We start from the raw sequence: 21,247 nt of genomic DNA, 5'->3' as shown, positions 1-21,247 counted from the left end.
TGTATTTCATGTATTTGCTTTAGCCCTGGTTATAGGGCGTAATTTACTGAATATACCATTCGTGTTTCCTTTGGGGTAAAAAAAAAAAACATCCTTCACACACACACATGTATGAAAATTGTAAAGTTTGACTATAGAGAGATTCCTAAATTCTTACCTGCTGCAAGGGATTTCTATTATCACTTATAGATAGAAAAGATTTGTATACCTCTTTGAAAACATTTTTTTCCAACATAAAAAAGTATGTTTTTTTTTTTTTTTAACTTTAGAAAAGGGAAAAGAAATAATCTCATTTTCCAAAATTTGGGTCCTGCCGGATTTTTGAAAGCCAAATTTCAGCGCTTAACATAACAAATCAATATCTATATTCCAACAATTCCTTTTATACCCAAACTTTTGTCGCTAAACTTATTTATGTTAAGTCTCAAGAATTTTATGCATAAGTCTCCCGAATTTTCGCCTTACAATGTTAGCGGCTATTCAATAACATGATGTCTACTGGTCTGCTTATTTCAAATTCTAACATTCCTAAAGTGATATTTCAGAAGTTACCAGTAAAAAAAAATGTATAACAGGTTGAAATTTTAGTGCAAATACAAAATAAAGTTGGGTCTCACCTGTGCCTGGCATTCCTTTGATGAGGAAATAATCATTTGCCATAAGTGCTTTGAGTAATACCCGCTGCTGAACTTTATTCAGAGATTTCAGTATTGGTTTTCCAACCAGAACCACTTTTTTAGGAAGAGAAGAAGAAAAACTAGGGCTCTGCAGATCCACAATCATGTTTCGGAGCTTCTCAGAGCGAGGATCTTCAGACATGAGTTGAATCAAATTGCTGCGCATGCAGGCACTTGCACTGTGGGATGTCTGTTTGTCAATACGAAAAAGCATTTTAATGCCTTCACCAGGCAATTTTAAATTTCTGTGAAAGTAAATTGTACAGTTAGTTATAAACTAATCATAACACAGAAAGTAAAAAGCACTCGAGAATCCAGTGATCAAAAATACTTATACAGTAAAACCTCTTCGAGTGGCCACCTGTCTTAGCCGCCACCCCTCTTTATGGCCGTATTTCTGCGGCACAGGTTTTTAGCTCATAGAATTAATGCTAAAAACACTCCTAACAACAGCCATCCAACCCTTTTGAACAGCCGCCAAGTAGATGCCTCCATCCCAATTTTTCGAGAAAATTTATTCACTTTCTGTTTCTAATCTACAGCCATTCAATTCAAGGAGGCTTACAGCAAATAAGGCCTTTAGTTCAAGGTCTTATTGGCTGGAAACGAATTCCCATAGTTTTGGCATAAAAATGTCCCTAAACCCTTATTTTGTAACTTGGTCAGTGTGTTTGTGCAATCTGGGTTGCAAACAACACTGTCGAGGATCACTTTTATGAATCTCGAACAACATATTGAATTTATGAGCAATATGAGTATGGAAAATCGGCAGAAGAATTAATAGAGTATGATTTCGAGGTCTTAGTCTTTTAAATCTCTGGAAGCGGAATCTAAATATGAAAGTTCTCTTACAATTCTTGAGTTCTTAAGCGATACTTTTTTTATGTTGCTACCTTTATGCTGAGCTTATATAAGTAATTTTCTGTTTTTAGTTAGTTTTGTATTACTAGTTAATTGTTCATATAAGCATCACTATTCCTGAATTAGAAGTTTACAAAAGTTAAGTTTCATCTGTGTTCAAAGTGAAAGTTTTGACTTGGATGCCGAGCAAAATTACAGAAAATTTTCCTGACCAACACTCAACACTACGACACTGTCCAAATTTTATTCTAACTCATATAACAAGACACTGCAAAAATTAAGACTGACAGATTGTGTTATAATTTTATATTGTATGACGATTAAATCAGAGTTTAATTGCAGTAAAAGGTCGAATATGGAAAAAAATTCCAAATTTTCGATTCATGAATTTAGTGTATAATTGATGAAGTAGAAATATGTTCATTTTTAAAAATACATGTTTCAAAAAGCTACAAGAAATTCAAATCCAAGTTTTTTGATATCAAGCCAGATAAAAAGCAACAATTAATGAACAACATAATTGCAGCTATTTTTTTTTTTTTTTTTTTTAAATTGCAATTGTAAAAATGAAAGATTTCATACACAAGTATGAAAATTGTACATTTCAGATCATCTTTTAAGCATGTTCGTTACATTTTCTTCTCCTTCGTTTTGTTTATTTTTCTACAAAATGGTTATAAAACATTACTGATTGGTCTCTGATTTCCCTGAATTTTCATTTGCTAAATTTTTCTTGCTACTTATAAAAAACATGATCTCGAAAACTGTTGAATTTTGAGTCCTGCCGAAGTTTATAAAACTGAATTTGGGGTCCTACACTATCTATAAACACAAGTAAAGGACACAATATTTTACTATTCCCATACACATTACATATGACTGAACATATACACAAATATACATGTTACTGCAATACATACCTGTCAAAAGACATCTGAACATAACTTTCATACACCTGCACAATGTATCCCATCGCCAAAGCAACTTCCTCACAGTTTTCTTGATTACTGACCGAAACATAGTCCCCTTCCTGAATTCCAGTACCACTGAAATTTGTCAATAAAGGACACAAGGGAGATCTTTTAAAGGTGTATGTGAAAAGATCATCTCTATCATCTTGCGTGGTTGGAATGTCTTGATCTAAAACAAGCCAACTTAAGCAAAGCCCTTTCTTCTCCCTAAAAGTTAAAAAAGTTACATGTCAGATAATTGAATGGTTTTTTATTTCTTCAACAGGGTTGCCACAGAAGTTCAAGAATGAAATTCCCTGACATTTCCAGGTTTTCCAGGTGGTTTTGAGAAAAATTCCAGGTTATCGATCTCCATCTTCATTTTGCAACATTAATATATACATCTCAAATTTTGATAAAACTTACCTCATTTTCAAACTTTACAAACAATGATTACCAAATTTAATTTACTCAAGCTGAAATAATCAAAAATATGTACTAAGGGTGGTTCAATTTTTTTTTTTCTCTGAGCTCGAGTCCAAGACACCCCTTATTTTTTTAGACTTACTAATAGTATTGTGCTGTAAAAGTTTTAGCTTCTTACTCAAATTTTAAGAGGGTGCTCAATGACCCCTTAATTTAACATTAGCCCTAGTATTAAAAAACCTACAAATTTAGAAACATTTAATTTCTCCAGCTTTTTTTTTATGTTAGTAATTATTTTATTGCAATGAATATGCATATAACTCGTGTAGATTATAGTATGTAACATTGGTTTTTTCAGTTCAATGTATTTTTTAACCCCCTCCTCATACTTATGAAGTTTGAGGGAGGGGGTCGAGCACCCAATTTCAGTTGGAATAGGAAGTTAAAATTCCTCCAGTATTTTACTATCCACAAGTCTAAAAATATTGAGTGGTGTCCTGTTTTCTAGGAGAAATCTTTTTTTTTAAGTGTACTTTTGAACTACCCTAATGTACTAACACAAGTGAAGCAAATCACTGTAATAAACAATTAATGTAAATGTAGCATATCTAATTTTCAATAGCGAGGAGCCACTGCCTTACATCAAGGGAAAGAACTGCAAAATTAACAATTGTGACATCTGTATCACAAAAATAAAGTTAATTGCTAAAATAATCTGAACTAAAAACTTATGAAACCTAAACTTTTTCAATTATTGCCTTCTACCTCTCCAATCCATTGAACTCAAAGCGCTTTTAGACTTTGGCCTGTAAAAAAATCATGCATCTTTTAGCTTCACATATTTCCCCTGTTTGTTGCTCATAAAACAGGGGTGCTCCTCCCCAAGTTCAATGGCCCCCCCCCCCCCCCCCAATATTTCTGAACGCCTTAGCGCTTTTTTTTATTTTTAACCCTCTTTTTTTATTTTATTTTTTAACCTATTTATTTATTTTTAATTATTATTGTTTTGAAAGAAAAGTGTGCTCGCTCCCCAATAAAATACACACATACAGATGAAAACAATAAAGTAAAATAATATGAGTAAATAATTTGAATAAAAATAAAGTAAAATAAATAATTAAAAAATCCCCCCTCTCCCCCAAAAAAAATTTGATGGCGCAAATTGCGCCATAATCACTCCTGTGGGCACGCAGTCATAAAGTTAAATTTTGAGCATTGATCAGAAACTTCTCTGATGTACAGATTTTTTTTAATGGGATTACTTTTATTTTGAAAGAAAGAAGCGCATAGGAAATCTTTAAAGATCACTACCAAAATACTAAAAGATTAGCGATACTTCTGTAAAAAAGAAACTTTCTAAGTTTAAAATTGTCTAATGAACTAAATTGTTTAGAATAATACGATTTCATTAATTAATTTAAAGAAATAATATAAAATATGAAAAGATTATTGCAGCTCATTAAAAACTTCAGTCGCACTCGCAGACAAAACAATGTGCTGTGCATCATAACAACTTCAGAACTGCTGACGTAAACAAGCAGCGTTTAAACAGAGCCCGCTCAAACGAGGAAGAAAAGAAGTACCTTCTGCGCATGTCCGCCGCCGACTGCTATGGCGCACGCGCCAATGGCAGAGAGTTGATAAAAAGAACTGCAGGGGGAAGAAGAAAGAGGGGAATGACAAAACGACGAATAGGAAGGGAATGGCATGGGAAGGGAATGGCGGCGAAAAAACAAGGCTGAAAGTTTTTTTTTTTTTGACGTCATAGACCGCGGGCCGCGCTAAGAACGATCGGAAATATGCAATTTTTCATTTTCCCTGACATTTCCCTGATTTTCGGCCATTTTCATTTTCCCTGACAATTCCAGGTTTTCCCGGTTTTCCCGGTGCGTGGCAACCCTGTTCAATTTATCATTCATACTAATGAAAAAATATTACACATGAGTAGAGCTCCAGTCAAGTTAAAGACAGTTGTTTGGACATTCAAAGATCAAATGAAGAATTTTGCTTTATAAGTTCTTGGATGTGTATCTGAAATAATTTCGAGAAATTATTTGTACTCTGTATTTGATTGCCATAAGGATTTTTTTTTAAAAATATTCTCGCTGATATTTTATTTTTAAATACAGTTGACTCTCGCTAACAACACGATCCGACTTATCTGAAACAGCTATAATGTGATTTTTTCAACAGTAAAGAATTTTTGAGCTAGCTCGAATTCCTCACCCGCAGCATGAAAATTTTATGAAGGGAACTGCGGTGTGTAAGGTTTTTTTCGAGAACGGACTCTTATCCCTTTAGCATCACTGAGAGCAGAAGTACCCACACCGTACTAGTCTTTTATCTCTTATACAAATAACTACTTCTCATTTTCCATTAATTTTTTTCATTCTAAATGCAAAAGTAATGAAATATAACGACACCTAATAGCGTTGTTTCATCTAAAGTTAGTGAAGATAAAAAGAAAAAGAGAATGTTTCTGACAATTAAAGAAAGGTAATACTTCTTGAAAAGCCTAAGCTGAACCGAAAAATGCTTTGAAGGGGGGCACAACAATTAGGTATGACAGTATAAGTGAATCTTTCATACGTACAATTAAAAGTCAAGAAAAGGAAATCCATGAAAATTCACCAAGTAATAGTATCTAAGAAAAATGCAAAAATTATGAAAATGGAAGCTGCTCTTTATTTTAAATTAAAGAAACCAGGAAGAGGGGTAATGCCATAGATGGAAATTTTATAAAAGAACCAATGAAGCAACTGCATTTAAAAATATATTAGAATAACGGTTTGATTACACAGCCTAAATCATCATCATTTTCACTTTTTTAAAGTTACAAATATCATTACTGAATCAACTGTACAGTACAACTATAGGGAATTTGTTTTCCTTACCACATGCTGTATGTACGGTTACTGGTTTATTTAATGTCTTTCTTTCCCGTTGATCATTGTTTTTGTGCATCATAGCAGTATTTTATGTTGAATAAAACGGTTTAAAAAAATACAAATAAAAATTCAGTTCTTTATGTAAGAAACAGTACTGTATAGTTAAGAAAAAGTTTTTAACTGTTTAAGGTGGTGTTTACAAGTGCCTAAAATGATTGGTTATGTTTATAAAAGTTTTTACACATACCCTTTTCCACAACACGAAATTTCGATTTACGCGAGGGTTCTTAGAACGCATCCCTCGCACAAGTCGGGACTCGATTGTAATGTGGTCTTTAAAGCAATTATATGCTGGGCACCACGGCTGTCAATGAACTGGTGATTGAATAGAATTGATATTCCTCGACTCTTATACTGCCGTGGGCAGATAAAGGGCAGTATAGTTCCTCCCAGGTTGAATCGACCCTATCCTATAACATTGACACCCAGGAGGTGATATCGACAATGCATGATATTCAATTCAAATTATGTTTAAGACACCAAGAAGCTAAACTGACGATATTTTGACATTCCAGTCTGATTGTAGAGTAGAAATACATCGATTTATTCTCGACAGGATTTGCAAAATGGAAATTTGAAGAGAAATTAGTTTTTGTATGAAAGAGAAGTAAAATTATTGTATAAATATGACGATGGGTGCTATTGGATTAGAATAATAAAACAATTTTCTTGCATCAATATTACAGACAATAGAGATACAGAAATTTCATTGCAAACTAAATTCACATTGAATATAATATAAAAAAAGGTAATTGTTGGATTGCTTAATAAAGTATAGGAAAATATGATTATTGAATATTTGATAATATACTTACTGTTCAACAGGATTTTCTAACCAAAAGGCTTTACAGTCAGCAGAAGTTGAAGATTCAAGCAATAAAAGTTCTGTCCAGTGACTGAAATAATCTATATGTGAAGGACTAAGATGTTTAGTGGTTGATGGTATTAACGAATTCATGGCATAAGATGAATTCATATCAGGATTTTCACGAAAAATTCTGTCAAAAAAAATATATTATTTTTAAACTTACGGGGGAACATTTAAATGAGAAGACATAAATTATTATGTGAGCATACACATAAATTACTTGTGCAAAATTATTTTGTATGTATTTCTGTGCTTTCTTTTTGTAAAGTCTTAAAACATAAAACTAGATGCTTTAGAAATTAATATTCTTATTAATTAACTTAAAATACATAATTTTGTTAAATATTTGAAAAACAATGCAAATAAATTAAAATATTGATGAGAAAAATAATTTTACATTTCTATTAATTTTATATTAATTGTAATACAATAGTTTTCTTTCCCTTTTTACATAGTTTAAATATATACAATAATTTTCTTTCCCTCTTACAAAGTTTAAATATACTAAGCAGAACAATGCAGTAATATTTTCATCATCTGAGGGACAGGAGTTATATCGGAGATTAGAAAACTCCAGATGATCTAGGTTGTATCAAAACTGGTGAAAAATATTGGTTTCAAAGACATAGATGCTTTATACAAGGAAATTACTGTTCTTACTTTAGTATCAAAAGAATAAATATATGATTAATAATATTTTTTTTTCTTTAAAAAAGCCATTTTTTAAACATTGATGTTTTTAAGGTTGATGTATTGAAGTTGTTGCTCTTACACTTCTATTCACTTTATGATTTTCAGCAGGAAAAATGAAATAGTAAAATATAAATGTTTTCATTCATTTGCAGTTAAGACTGCTTTAAAATTGATATTAATATTAGATTCGACTTAATTTAACCATTCAAAAACTGTACTCTTAAAATTTTATTAACAATTACTATCACACTAATCTCAACTTAGGTAAGAATATTTATTATAGACATTGATTTAGGCATGTACAAAATTGATATTTCAGAAAACAGATGCTTTTAAATATCCAACAGCATTTTAATATCAAACAATGATGTTTTTCCATCAACGTTGTATCAATAGTTACTAAAAAAACTAGTCACAAAATTGTACATCCATTAATCCGTTCGAGACAGCAGTTATCGAAAGATAGCGCTCTCTCAGGACGGAAGCTAATACAAGCGGACTGTGCGTACAGGTCAGGACAGTTTCTCCTGCTGAGCCGAATATGCAATTAACGGAAAGTATGCATTACATAATAATGGATAAAATGTACACTTAACGTAGAAATGAAACCATTTTTAATTATATGATTAAAGATATCATAATTTCAATCATTAAAAAAAAAAATGAATGATTGATATTTATCAATAAATTTTAAAGGCATTGTATTTTACTATAGCTAAAAGTATACTTTAATTAAACATACAAAGCACTGATCAAAGCAAAGACCAACATTGTACACTTTGCATCCATAGACAGGGTCACGTCTTTTATTTTGCTTTAAGCAAACTACACATCTCCTTCTAAGTTTTTTGACAAGTTTTTCCGGGCACAATTCTAGAAAGCAACCCCAATCAGGGGCGGCAAATAGGGGGGCAAAAGGGGCGGTCGCACCCCCAAATTTTTTGAGCAGAACGCTAAAAAATGGGTAAATTCAATTTTTGTAAATTCCAAGTTGACGTTCATTAAAAAAAATCTCTCTCTTTCTCAGTAATAGTTGATGAAACTCGACACATTTCCAGGCACAAGCAAGTGTTCTCCTTTGAATTCATAGAGCACTTTCTGGCCTTTTCAGCATGGAAAAAACTGATGTAGAACCATGGTGAGCTTTAAAAATTTTCATTGTGTGCCCAGTGTAACAATTAGGCTAAGATCTATAAATTTCGGGCCTCCTCAACAAAATATGTAGGGCCTCTCCCCAAAGGCCAGCAGTGTATATGTGCAACGTTAATAAGCCTTAGTGCTAGTTTTTTTTCTTTTTTTCAATTTCTTGGGTCGTTGGGCCCCTTAAGGATGAGCACCACCCCTCACTGCAGGATGTATGGGAACGCAAATCCGGACCTGGATCTGGAACAATGCTATATACAATATGAGAGGCCCGTGCAAGCAAGTGGTGTGCATGATTTTCAAAAGAGAATTCCTTAGGACTTCACATTGTTACGCTCATATATTAAGTGTATGTTTATTTATTGAGTATGTATTGTTTTCTTCAAGTAGAAACATTCCAGCTACTCAACTCATAGCATTCTTTCACAGAAACTTCTAAAAAATACATGCTATTTTTGAAAAAGAAATATCGCACATCAACAAATTCATTTTCTGGGGTTCTTTAACTATGACTTGGAGTGACACAAGATGGTCTTCAATAGTTAAAACCATAAAGCATTTCTCGATAATTTCAAAGTAGTGATTTGACGCCTGGCAGAATTATTGCAAAACGATTCTTTCAATGGTGAGAATGCTGGTGCCTTCTAACATGAATGGCTTTGTTTAAATTTTATTTACTTTGTTTATATCGTGTTAAGCTTTTGAACCATGCTTTACTCTATCAAAACATCTTCAACCCGTTACCTTTCTTTTTAGACTGTTCAAGCTTCAGTTCAGTCTACAATTTAAACTTTTAATGATTTTAACTTGGATGTTTATTTCAACCAAGCGTGCAAATTTTCAAAAAAAAAAAAAAAAAAAAAAATCTTACTCTGCGCAAATTCAAAAAAAAAAAAAATCAATTTAGAATATGTGACAGATATCTACATGATGATGAAAAGTCAAACATTGATTTAATATTTTGTATGAACTAATAGATTCGCTTTTAATGGAATTAACCCAAGATTTGATGAATTTTTTCTGTATTGTTTGCTCTATATTATCTGGATTGGATGTTAAAAACAAAAAATAAAATATTTCAATGAGTCAGGAAACATTGTTTTGTAGATAGAGAATAGATTATTCAATGATGAAAAACGAAGCCCCTCGCAATTTTTAAAGTTGCCTGGGTGATTTTGCAGAGCAAGATCTGAAAAGTGTATTTTCATGCATAACTTTGTTACCTCAATGAGTTTTTTAACTATTTCAACCAGCTCAGCTAGTTGAGCAAGATCATTTATATGTCTCAGAAGGTTAGAGAATTATTTTTGAAGCACCATGGGTCAAAATTTTTTTATCTTTAGCTGAACTGGCAAAAGGGCACTACCCTGGGCATTGATGGATTAGTGCATGATTTTCTGTTCTTCTGAATTTTGAAAAGCATGCATTAAAAATTTGCCAAAAGGAAAAAATTGTAGTATCAAGGTGTTTTATATAAAGCGAATTAAAATTTTGTCATAAATTTTAATTCATTTTATACGTTATCATGTTTTTAAACATTGTTTTGTTAATATTAGATCAGTTTTATGACCGTCAGTGTGTTAGTCAGTGTGTGTTTTGTACCCTACTGACTACTGAGGTAACTCATATTTAAGAAACTTGATCCCTCAAATGAAATGCTGAAATGCTGCACCTGACCCCAATAATTTATAGTTGTTTCACTGTCATTGTCGGAAAGATCCATAGATGAACCTCATTCATAGCTTTAAATATTTCCTCCTCAGAAAGATAACATGAACTTTTAATCATAGCTACACAAATGGATCTAAAAGTAAAACTCATGCTGGAATATCTTCCATAAAATCCCATCCTAAAACAGAATCTAAACTATAAATAACCATTCAAAATGAGTACATATTTCCCTTCTCAACCACTAGACATTATGTTTACATCCACGAAAATCCAGTAAATCACAGACACTTGATGAACCCCATTCTGACGTCAGAGAAGGAAATACTAATATGCGAGAGTAATCTTTTGAATGTAACATGGATAAGTAACAACATCTGATAGTCAATATTTCGTTTCAAAAGGACGACTCAAATGAGCGTCAGTTGGTTCGTTGAGTAGCATTCGCCGTATCACAAGTAAGCATTGTTACGATCTGTTAGGCATAAATGCCTGTTAACAACAACAGTAAATAATCCTATCTCATCACCTCACAACAACAATAGTAAAAGAGAATGTTTTTCCTTACTTACAATGTATTATCAATCATTCTGCATGACTGGGGGAAAAACGCTTATCTGCACTCATTCGCATTGGTCAAATCGACTGAATGTTTGGTTTCACTTTCGTCCACTTGGCGGAACTCTGTAGTGGATGACATCACATCGAAACTTCTAGAAGGAATGGGATAGCACGTGTGTTCGCGATAGCAGTGATGAGTGTCTGTTCACGTGACTTGGAAAGAAAATAGTCGGTTCCTCCCATTTACTCTCACCACCATTGTATCGAGTGAGTATTTTGTCTCTTTTTCCAGCGTTCCGAGAACTACTCGTGACGCGGGAAAGGAAGCTCTTCAGTCGGACTGGGGTTCTTATTTCCAACGGCAAAAGAGGCTTGCAACTCCGTTTCCCACAGCATTTGCGGTTTCCCGTACTTGTTGAGTTTTTTCATCCACAGCAATGGGGATCCGCAACTTCTAATTCCAAGGCGTTTCGGGATTCGAGGAGTTATCTCATGGCCAAACAAATTGGCAGATACATTTCTTGATATGTCATAACCAACTTTTTTAAACTTTTTTTTCTTTTGTGTTTACGCATTTTATTAATTTTATTTTTGGCTCATTTTTTTCTTTTAAAAATATTCCTTTGAAAGAATACTTTAAAATGCCAAGTGCCTTTTTGATTGCCTTTTGTTTATATACATCAGCTTTCAAAACCTTTTCACGGTAAGTAACCAAATAAAATTTGACAATGGTCTAGTTTTAAGATTATCCCCCCCCCTAAATTGTTGATAATGTAGTCTCATCCTTACGGTTATGTATTGAAAATTAGTAATGCAGATTTGCGTTTGCGAAGCACGGTTGCTTTAGTTTGAAACTAGTGACTGTTAATCTTCGTTTACACCAAAGAATTCTCTTGTGGCATGAACTTTCATGAGCCACATATTTAGGTGGAATCTGTTTAATAATTTAAAAAAAAAAAAAAAAAACTGTAAGCAATTGGTATATTTTTGAAAAAATAAACGATGGACTCACTCTTGATTATCTTTGAAAAGCAAAAAAAAAGGGCTTTTAAGAACCATTTGACAGAATCTTTTTAGTTCATTATTACCCCACTAGAAACCGTAAAAACATTATACCTATTAACGCAAAAACAAATCTATTGTTTAATGGCATTATAACTCTTACGGACCAAGATTGTGGACACCTTACCCAATTTTTTAAAAACCATTAATAATCGAAATTTGTTTAAGAAAAGGCTAAAAAAATTTATACTCAATTCTATTGCAGTCAATTTAGGGTAAAGTAGCATAATTGTAATAGTATACCTGGGTCCGTTATAACATTGGACGTACTTTATTGCATTGCTTGTGTTGATGTGTTCTTTGTATGATTATGCATTTATTTTTTGTTAATTGTATCTTATGTTATAAACTGGCCCTAAATTAAGCTCTTTTCTGAGTGGTGGAAGCTAATCAGGCTACTGTTATAGCATTTACTCCCATCTACTCAATCAGGGATTTTCAAATAGACATAGTGAAATATATTTAAAAGAAAAAAAACTTTTTTTTATTTAATGCAAATTTGAAGAATAATGGATAAATAATAAAGCTGGGGAATTCAAAAACGATCGTTTTGAATTGGCTAGAATGCCCTTTCTCATTACTTCTAATGATAAAACAGTGGTCCAACAAATCAATTTGGCTAGAATAGTGTATAACTTATAACTTAACATGAAAAGTGCTGTAGGTTTTAACCTTTATTTCTTTTAATTAATTACATGAAAAATGTTTCACGTTGATTTTGTACTGAGGTTACAACAAAACAATGCGTAAACATACTGCGGAAAAAAAACTGAATGCAATTGAATTGGAAAAATAAAGCTTGATATTTTATGAAATGTAAAATTAAAAGATATTTGGTTGGCGAAAAATTTCTAAGGAGCTTGAGGTTCTATTAAAATGACCAAATGTCACCCTACTATTTTTTAAGACAAAATTATATGTACAAAAAATAAAGGGGGGGGGACTGTAAAAATATTCTCAGTTATTAGAAAATGTCTACCTGTAGAGCAACGTTGCTTAACGTCGCAAAATTGAATCCAGCAATATGCATGTCAAAACTATCAAAACATGTAATTTAAAGGCAGAAACACCAATATGTAAACCAAGAAATGAGTCATTTCTCGCGATCGAAATTGTTAAAAAGTATCTATTTGCCCTCATCATAATTAATGTTCATTTAAAAACATCCATATTCGGGGAATGAGCCTAAGAAAAATATGTTCGTACCACTTTATAACGAAACACATGTTCATAATATTTTGAAACCGAAATATTTAATTTAAATTACTAACCGATTTAAACAATGCGTCAGTGTTTAATGAAAACCATGTTCCTATAATAATATTACTATTATTAAAAGTAACTTGGCTGCAATATTTCCTAGACTCTTCCTCTTGCAAAATTACGAGAATTAGAAATCCCACAATTGCAAAATTTCCATCGCTACGCAAGTGTAAACAGCCACCGCTTCTCTGGCCACCGCCATCTTGACTAGGAAGCCCTTCTCACCTCCCGAGAAAGCCAACTCCCCACCTGCCACCCGAGTGAAAACGAGAATGGTCCTTCTCGGCAGCTAAAGTCGGCAGCAAGACGTTTAGGATAGCTTCATAGTAGGGAGAAATGGTGCGTCACGGAAAGTGACGTCACGCACAGCGAAAAACTGGTTTTCTGACTGGTTTCTCGTTAACAACTCCCTTCTAGATAGAATCATTGTAAGGCCCATGGTGTGCTATAGATTTTAGTTTAATGTGAGATGGAATTAATTGTTATTTTTTAGTACACTTTATCATTTACAGACTGTTGACTTTAGATTTATATCTTGTTGTTTAATAAACATCCTTCAAGTTTGAAATAGTATATTAGTCTTCTTTCAAAACTCACTCTGCAAATATTCAAGGAAATATCGAGGGGATATTATTATATTAGAAAGTCTCCTCAACAGGATCAAATGAGCATCTCGCGCTGAAGCATATTTGCTTCGTTCGTCCCGAACGAGTTAACAGAGAATTCTTGGTTTATAGAGAGTTGGATAATTGAGGTTTTTAATGCACATGCAGAAAGATTAGCAAATACCAATACACCCTTTTCTATTTTATTTTCGAACATTGTTGATAGCAAAAATAAAAACAAAATAATATTAAATGAAATACATTATACAAAGTACCATAAAAAGGACTCACTTTTGATAAACAGTGCAAGGTAAGATGTAGGGACATTTTTGGCACAAGCGTCTATTGTCAATGGGTTTTGGCAGCAAACAATCTTCCACATCTCTAACCTTTTGGTGAAGAGGTGAAATCCACTTTTTTGCATAAAATGAAAGTTCATTTCTCAGCTGAATCAACCCTCTTAGGGAGCTGTGAGCAGCAGAGACCAATTTCATGTTGGCTCCATCTTTCAAATACAGCAACAAACCATCAGACACTTTTTTTGTTCGCTCCTCCAACATAAGGGTGTACAGATTCACTTGCCCAATGTGTTCAGCAGAGAAAGATGGACGACCCGTTTTCAATTCAAGGGGCATGAGCTAGATAATATTTTCAGTTGTTAACAAATTCTATGCATACATTTTTTAAACACAAAAGTATTAACTTAAAAACAACTTGAACATTTGAGTAATCTTCCTACCTTTACTTTATAATTAAAACAAACTAATGATTTAATAAATACAAAATATAACATATATTATTGACACACATGTTTGACACTTTTGTTATCATAACATAATTAAATATGTACAAATACAAAAATTTAATTTTATGGTTTTTAGTAGCAGGGGCCTAACACAAGTGTCACCCAAGACGGTAAGTTCTGATGTTACCCCCCCCCCTCCATTATTTTTTTTATGTACATATGAAGTTCAAACAACTTCTAGGCCCTAGGAATATATGTACTGCCTTGGGCAGGGAAAGGGCAGAAACTGCAACTTTTTCATTTTTCATTTTCTTGCATTATTGATTTCTTGTAATTGAAGGTATCCTACAAGAGAGGTTTCTAATGCAGTCAGGGAATGAAAAACTATACACCAAAGAGGGACATTTGGGAGGTGTCCATTAATAGGAGCTTTTCTATGTACCATAAAATAATACCTGTGAGATTGATTGCCGAGGAAAAACAGCTTGCACAGTAACATCAATTTTCCCTTTCACACCATACTTTGGGCACCACACATTTTCTTCAATATTTTCAACTTTGGTAACTAGAATATTTTCTTGACTGCTCACTTTATCATATGCACAATATTTTTTCATCCAACTGTGAATGCTTGGTATATATTTAGCAACTTTTTCAGTAATATCCTTTTCAGAAACTCCATCACAACATCTGCATAAAACAAAGCAAAGATATATGATAAAACACAAATTGCTATCAACAATTTTATAGTAACTTTTATGCTAAGTATAAGCTATTGAAAATGACTAATTTACTCTAAAACCCCAAAAATCTTCCCAATGGAGAACACGGGATTTTTTTCTAGAGAGCAGTCAAGCTTTTAGAAAATAAGTTAAATAAGGCAAATTCCTCATTTGGAAGTTGATTATTTATCAACTAATGAATATTTTTAACTTATTGCAACTGTTAGTTTTATACTTAATCATTTGTGTTTTTCCCCGAAACACTCTCTCGATTTTTGTTTCAAGGAATACAATCAGGATGTTCTAGAGAAAGATAGCAGCTACCAAGAGCCAACAAAAGGCCATGTCAGCCTAGTCTGAAAATAGGGGCACAATCCTTTGGAGAGGGCCCGGATCAGATTCAGAGTAGTATAAAATTCATAAGTTTTATAAGGAGAGGAGGCTCGGTGAACAAACTGACAAGGAGCCTGCCTTGACTCTCAGCCACCCTACAGCTATGTCTTGCCCTCTTAGTAAACTGTAATGAGCTTAACCATTTCGGGAAAATAGAAAATATAAGAAAAGTGGGACCAAAAGTTAAGAAAAATAGGCATCTTTTTAGATCTTAAAGAAATGTAGGAGTGCTGTGAAGCCTGAGAGACACAAAAACCAAAAAAATCTCATCCCTGTCCTTTGTAAAATGAAGAGTCAAAAGGACTTAGTCCTTTTCACTCTAGTAAAAGCACTCACTAGTAAAAGCAGTGAAATAGATTACAATGAATATGATAGTGCAGAGGGACATTTGAAGATGATTTCAGGAAAGAAAATTGGATTAAATTGAAAAAGTGAATCTTGTGGTACCATTAAACATGTCAAAAGTTGACCAATTATTTTCCTATAGAGGAATTTATATGCACCAAATATATAGAATCTTACTAGAAGCATTTTTCATGCTTTGCATTTTAAATTAAAATTGCTCATATAAGCCGGTCCTTCCCGTACGTACTAATGAGGTACAAGTTTAAAATATCATGAAGAATGTAGTTTAGAATTTGTTCTTCAGATTTATTCAAACAGCATTTCAGCCATTTTGTCAAGTTAATTTCTTTACATTCTATTTTACTTTGTTTATAAGTTCATAGCTACCAACTTCAAGATTAAACAAATAAGATACTAAAAGAAACAAATAGCAGGACCAAATGGGACAGAATCAGAATCAGAAAAATTAAAACTTAAAATACAACTAGGAAAACACCCTTTAATTTCTATTGTTTGGCATAACTGATAGTAATTTTAGAAAATGATTTCTAAATCACAACAACGGAAACTAACTTTCCTCGAAGAGCATGTTCAATGTGGGCATGTTTAAAAAAAAAAAAGAGGCTTTACTTCTACTTAGTAAACTTTCCTTGTCAAGTGTTTAATAAATTCTATTCAAATTCAATAACAATATTGCCAGGGTAAAATTTCAACCAAAAAAGAAAAAAAAAATCAGTAGCTATAAAAACAGGACTTGCCAATCTTTTATATACTTAACCGTGTAGAAATTAGAGCTCATTGAAAAAATAACGACCGCGATAGGGCTAGAAAATATTGAAAAGCAAAATTTTATGTGTATCAACTCAGAGTAAAATGTGTAAATACCAAAAATCGTGTTTGCAAACATGAGCCATTAACCCAAATTTTTGATCAAAAGATGAAACCAACAATAAGATGGCGGAGGTAAAGCGCATTTTCTATCAGAAATGCTCATTACATTTCCCTTTTCTTTATTACAGCGAGTTATAGGGTTTATTTGCAAGAAAAATGCAACAAAACATTTTTCTTTTCTTTTTTGAAACCATGGCTTGGACTTCTGCGAAGTTCTAATTTTTTTTCTCTGAACATAGAAGGATCAAACTTTTAAGCGAGTACACCAATATTAAAGCATAAAACAAACTTTTCCAGTTCAGCATACAAAAAGCCAATTGGTGGAAAATCACGTGACCATGTTCGTGATAAAAGCAGATACATTGCTTGTCATAATTTCCAGAGTCAATCACAAATTTCTCAGAGTTTTTCCTGTTTTCCAGGGCTATTTTAAGTCTCCCTGAGAATTCCTTGTTTCCAGAGTGAGTGGGCACCCTGAAAAAAACATTGAGTACAAAACCGAAATCGTTTTCACCTTTGGAAACATTAAAGTTACTCCAAAATCTAAATGGAATTGTAAAAACTGAGAGAAATATAAAAGACTTCTGGAGAATATTCAGCAAATGGTAAAATCAAAGAAAATAACCTATACAGTAAAATCTCGTTACAACAAAAACCAACACATCAAAATATCCGTTTCAACAAAACGAATGCTTAGTCCCATTTTAATTACCATTACATTGCTTAAATTCCATAGCAACGAAATCCTGGATACAACAAATAAAATTTGCAGTACTTTGAATTTTGATGTAAAGGGATTTCACTGCATAGACATTAGCTTTAGATAGGTCTCAAACGAAAATTTTTGCCTTCAACAAAAATGACATTTAAAAAAGTGAACTATAAATGAAAGTTTACTTACAAAGATAATAAATTCTTTGGTTTACTCATTATGCTTGTCATTATGCTTTCAAGTTCTTCAATAGAATGAGCATGATTATTCACAGCCTAAAGATTTCATAATAAATGAATTACAGCAATGAAAAAATATTAAATTCTTATGCACTGAATGTTCTTTTGCGATTTTTCAAAACTATATATCTTTGAAAAGTACATATCAGCAGACTCTGAAAAATCCTGGTTAAAAGGTTGTCCAGGCAACTAAAATACATACCTTGGCAACTAGTTCCTTCAGATTGAGAAAAAAAGAACTTGATTCAAATTCTTAATCTGTTTTTTTTTTTTTTTTCTAAAAAATTTATAAATAAAGTAATATTTATACTTCAAAAATTCAGATTTTTTACTCATCAAGATTTTTTTTTCTGAACAATGTATAATTAATGCTCAATGTATGTGAAGATGTAAAAAATTCAGAATTGAAGATTTAGTTACTTAGTAACCCATTAGTTTCATAAAGTTTTCGATTTACCAACAAAAAATTGTCCCTACATTTATTCATTTAGTATATCTGTATCTTTCAAAGCACTATAAGCTGAACAAGGAAATCTTCTTTGAAGTTTTAAATTACTCTTTTATATCAATACTTGAGGTTTTAGAAGAAATGTGTCTTTTAAATAGTTCAAGGAAGGACCTTTTTTCCCAATTTAATTTGTTTAGTGCTTAAAATATTTTAATGACGACTAACATTTTACAATTTTTGCAAAAATTTGCTCATTAGTTTTTTTTTTTTTTTTTTTTTTTTTTTTAAAGATCTAAATAACATATTTTATACTTATAATATTTTTTCCCTTTTAAGTCTTTATCTTCATATAATATTTTAATTAAAGTTCATGTTCAATATCCAAAGGGATGAAAAATCTCTTAAATATTAGCATGCAATTCAAATTTCAGGTTAAGACATACCTGTTGAAACAGATCATGGACAAAATTTCCTACCATCATGTAGGAGTTTCCAGGAGACCAGCTGGGCAAAATGTTGTTTAACAAAGCTTTCCTCATGCAAAAGACAGTAGAAACCACTGCTGTACTTGACAAGAGAAAGTCGGGATTTACAACAAGGAATCCACTAGAATCTTCAATTATGGTTTCATCATTTACAAAGTCTTTCAAAACATTCACAGTATCTCCGCTTCGAAGTAAAGTGTCAGCCCTAGCAATAAAAAAATTGAAGTTAGTTAAAAATTTTACAAAGGTTTTCAAAGCATTTTTTTTAAACCCCAACCCATAAAAAGAAGGGATTTTTTAGTTTGCCGTGTCTCTGTGTATATCTGTCTGTGGCACTATAGTTCTTAAGCAGATGAACTTATTTTGAACATCATTTCTTTGTTCAAAAGGCGAAGGTGACTTGAATTAGGACTTTTATTATCAAAGCTTGTAATTAATTTGTACTTTTCACAATTTTGATAGTGAAAATTTGCACATTAAAAATGTTAGTATCAATCAAAAGCAAAGTTGCTATTTTGTTCACTTTTTTGTAAAAAGACTGGGGCAGCGATAAGTATGAATAAAATAGAGGAACTTGAACAGAATGAAAATCTACTAATTTTTATATGTTTGATACAAACAGTTATTACTATGCTGTAATAGAATTATTACATAATTTGATTAGTGTTTATTAAAAAATAAATTCTTTTAATCATTTAGTAGAAACAAAATGATTGTATTTTAATCAATCTTAATTAATCTGCAAAAAAAAAAAAAAAAAAAACCTTTGTGTAACATTTTTTAGGAAATTTTTTATTTAAAAGTTATTACATTAAACAAAGTGAAATAGCTGTTGAACATAATTCATATTACTGTATAGCTATTAATTTGATAAGAAATGATCATTTTTATCATGATAAAAAAAATTTAGAAATAAATAAATAAATGTAATAACATTAATAAATTAATTTAAAAACATTATGCACCATTAGTTAGTAGGAATGGATATCAACAGGTTAAGAAGGTAAACTTAATGGATATTATAAAACAACATCTTGCATTAAAAGAACAGCAAATAGAAAAAATAAGCTAAGTGTGCTCCATCTCTGAACCCTAATGTTGCAATTGAATAAACAATTATAAAAAGTCTTTCTGTTGATTTAAGGTGGCAGCTTTTAATCTCAGATTTGTGTGCCAAAAGTTTTTCGCGCAAAAAAGCACATTCAAAACCCACCTCTAATAAACTCATTCAAAAATTTGAAAAAAAAAAGGGAAAGAACAGAAAAATTTACAGTGTCATAATCTCAATTCAGCTTAAAGAAAAAAAGCAACTTACCAAAATCCTCGCAAAAGACATTTTTTGATGCATGTGCAGTTACATTCTAATGGTTTCAAAAGAAGCTCCAGCTCATTTTTTGAGTGATTTCTATTTATCGTTTCAACTTTGTATCTGTTTCCTTCATGAACACATTTCATAGCACTGAAATAAGTTTAAATAATACATAATAAGTCTAGTTTCAAAAGAAAGTTTTATTAACAACTAATAATGCTTTAAAAAATAAGATTGTAATGAAAAAAAAGTTTTTTTTTCATTTTTTTGTCAAGAGAAGAAAGAACGGAAAGAATGCTATATTTTTCTTTACAAATGAACTTTTCTGTCATATACTTGTCACATACATAAAGGCTTAGTTTGAAATTAAAAAAATAATTGGCTGCAACTTTAACATACACTGAAATGGAGCTAAAGACAATCTACATTGAATTGAGTATTTTTAAATATTAGGACTTGAACTTAAGCCAGCTTTGCTGCCTACCTGGTGACCAAGCCAACAGAACGTTTGGATTTATCAATGGATCTATTTTTGAAATAATGCTAAGGAAATTTTACCCTTGCACAAAAGTTTCAGAAAACTTAATTTGGAGTATGCTGGTGAGTTCATTATCTAAAGAAAAATATTACCTAATTAAAAAGCACGCAAAAGAGATTTAATGGGCTAGTAAGGGACTTTCAGATTCAAAGTATGATTCTATGCAAAGAGCTTAGCCTGATAATTAAAATCTACCTAATACCTTTGCACATAAAAAGTAAAGTAAGAAATAACATCAAATAGCACAAATTGCAGATTACTGCAGACACGTATTCCGGTGCTTCAAGGAATGCCCTTTTCAACTCAAAAGAAGTGAGCTTATGGATGAAAAGACATCCGACAAGCTCACTTCTTTTGCATTAGAAAAAGGATTCCTTGTAATGCTGAATTTGTCTCTGCAGTAACCTGCAATTTGTGTTATTTGACATTGTTATTTCTTATTTTACTAATTTAGGTGTGTTTTCCTTCCCAAATCCATCCTGCTTTTGCTTTCATAAGCTGGTACAATTCAAGGACATTTCTTTGCTTGTACAGTTGGGAGAACATCAAGTGCTTTTAGTAACCTACAATAAAATACTTTAGCTACATATTTGTGCATTAAAAAAAAAAGGATAAGGAACATTTTTGAAAATTAACAGAAATCTAAATAAAAATAATTTATTTCAATTTCTATTTAGTTCAAATTTTTGTTTTCC

At 31.9% G+C, this 21,247-nt stretch overlaps 1 protein-coding gene across 1 annotated transcript in view; it reads right to left on the bottom strand.

The window, feature by feature from the left end:
- LOC129220092 (DNA replication ATP-dependent helicase/nuclease DNA2-like) overlaps positions 1-21,247 on the bottom strand; it is a 54,405-nt gene that overhangs the window by 16,009 nt on the left and 17,149 nt on the right. The window contains exons 3-10 of the mRNA XM_054854431.1: positions 20,021-20,164; positions 18,664-18,910; positions 17,723-17,808; positions 14,926-15,160; positions 14,017-14,363; positions 6,678-6,860; positions 2,459-2,716; positions 618-922 (exon numbers count right to left, since the gene is read on the bottom strand). Coding sequence (XP_054710406.1) covers positions 618-922; positions 2,459-2,716; positions 6,678-6,860; positions 14,017-14,363; positions 14,926-15,160; positions 17,723-17,808; positions 18,664-18,910; positions 20,021-20,164 — 1,805 coding nt within the window. The remainder of the gene's footprint in view (positions 1-617; positions 923-2,458; positions 2,717-6,677; positions 6,861-14,016; positions 14,364-14,925; positions 15,161-17,722; positions 17,809-18,663; positions 18,911-20,020; positions 20,165-21,247) is intronic.

This window comes from Uloborus diversus, chromosome 4 (genome assembly GCF_026930045.1).
Source record: "Uloborus diversus isolate 005 chromosome 4, Udiv.v.3.1, whole genome shotgun sequence".
Classification (NCBI taxonomy): Eukaryota; Metazoa; Arthropoda; class Arachnida; order Araneae; family Uloboridae; genus Uloborus; species Uloborus diversus.
This window is presented reverse-complemented; position numbering and strand designations above follow the sequence as displayed.